The sequence below is a fragment of the Morus notabilis genome, unplaced genomic scaffold (assembly GCF_000414095.1).
Source record: "Morus notabilis unplaced genomic scaffold, ASM41409v2 Scaffold322, whole genome shotgun sequence".
NCBI classification, from domain to species: Eukaryota; Viridiplantae; Streptophyta; class Magnoliopsida; order Rosales; family Moraceae; genus Morus; species Morus notabilis.
The window spans coordinates 212,863-214,248 of NW_010359499.1; the positions used below are offsets into that span (position 1 = coordinate 212,863).

The 1,386-nt window shown below is 44.2% G+C and overlaps 1 protein-coding gene across 1 annotated transcript; it reads left to right on the forward strand.

Annotated features, from left to right (window-relative positions):
• Window positions 1–549: 549 nt before the first annotated feature.
• LOC112090928 lies at window positions 550–963 on the forward strand. The gene has a single exon (XM_024163344.1). It carries the CDS (start codon window positions 550–552, stop codon window positions 961–963), a length of 414 nt encoding a protein of 137 aa, XP_024019112.1.
• Window positions 964–1,386: the final 423 nt, after the last annotated feature.

Genomic DNA, 1,386 nt, shown 5'->3' on the forward strand with positions numbered 1-1,386 from the left:
TTGAAACGTTCCCAAGGTCTCCGACTTTAGCCTGATCGTGACACGTGGACGGGTTAAGAGCCACCTTAGTGGTCCTCACTTCAATAGGAGAAACCCACAAAGCGTGTCTCTAAGGAGTCATCAAGTTGCTTGAGAAGGTAAGACCTTGAAAGGAAGTAGTGAGGCGGGACCATCCCTAGATGGATCGCTAGTTCATAACAACCTCTAGAGTCGATTAGTCAGTTAAACACTTATACTGAAATCCATTGTAACCTCCCTTAGGAGCTAGGCAATGGCACTGAAGTGACCAAAAGAATGGTGATTGGTTGCACTGGATGTGGAGACATCCTGTAAGGTGAACCAAACGAGAGGAGTCTCGATGCGATAGGAGGCTTCACAGATGCCACCCCTAGGTGGGACATGTTACCATTGATGATCGCAACACCTTGGATGAAATATGTTTTTCAAAAGGATTTTTTTTTCATATTTAAGTATTTGCATTCATGCATCATACTTTTCCTAAATTTTAAGCAAATTGCCAACGCCACTTTATTTTATTTTTCAGCAATTATGTCTTTATCCCCGATCGCACAAATTCTTAGTACAAACAAACTAGTGGGTGAAAATTACGTTGACTGGAAATGTAACCTTGATATCGTGTTAACGGTTGACAAGCACAAGCATGTGCTCACCACCCCCTGTCCTCTTGAGCCGACTGAGGAGTCTATTCAAGAGGAGCGAAACTCATACACTTCTTGGATGCGTTCCGATGAGATTGCTAGGTGTTATATTTTAGCATCAATTAGCAATGTGTTGCAGCAACAACATCGGAACATGCTGACGGCTACAGATATGATCTACAGCATTGCTGAAATATTCGGCAGCCAGGGCCGTCAAGCCAAGCAAGCTGCGGTGCGTAACTTCATGAACTGCCGGATGAAATTCGGCAAAAAATGTTCGGGACCATATGCTACTGATCATTAGTCACCTGAATGAGATAGAGCTCATGGGAGCTGAGATAGATGGGGAGACTCAGGTGGATATGATCCTAGAGACTCTCCCGGAGATGTTCGACAACTTCAAGCTCAACTACTCAATGAATAAGTTGAACTATTCACTCCCTGAACTCATGAAGGAGCTTCAGACTGCGGAAACCCTACTGCTTAAAGGCAAAAAGAGGAATGGAGAGGTACACCTTGTTGAAGCAAAACCTTCCACCTCTGGTGCCATGAAGCAAAAGAAAAACCGCAACAAGAAGAAACCGGAAGGAAAAGCTAGAAAGGGCAAGAACATTGCAAGGGTAGACAAGAGTAATGACAAATGTCACCATTGCGGAGTAGCTGGCCACTGGAAGCGCAACTGTCCTACTTACCTCAAGGAGGTTAAAGCTAAAGGTACATTACTTGT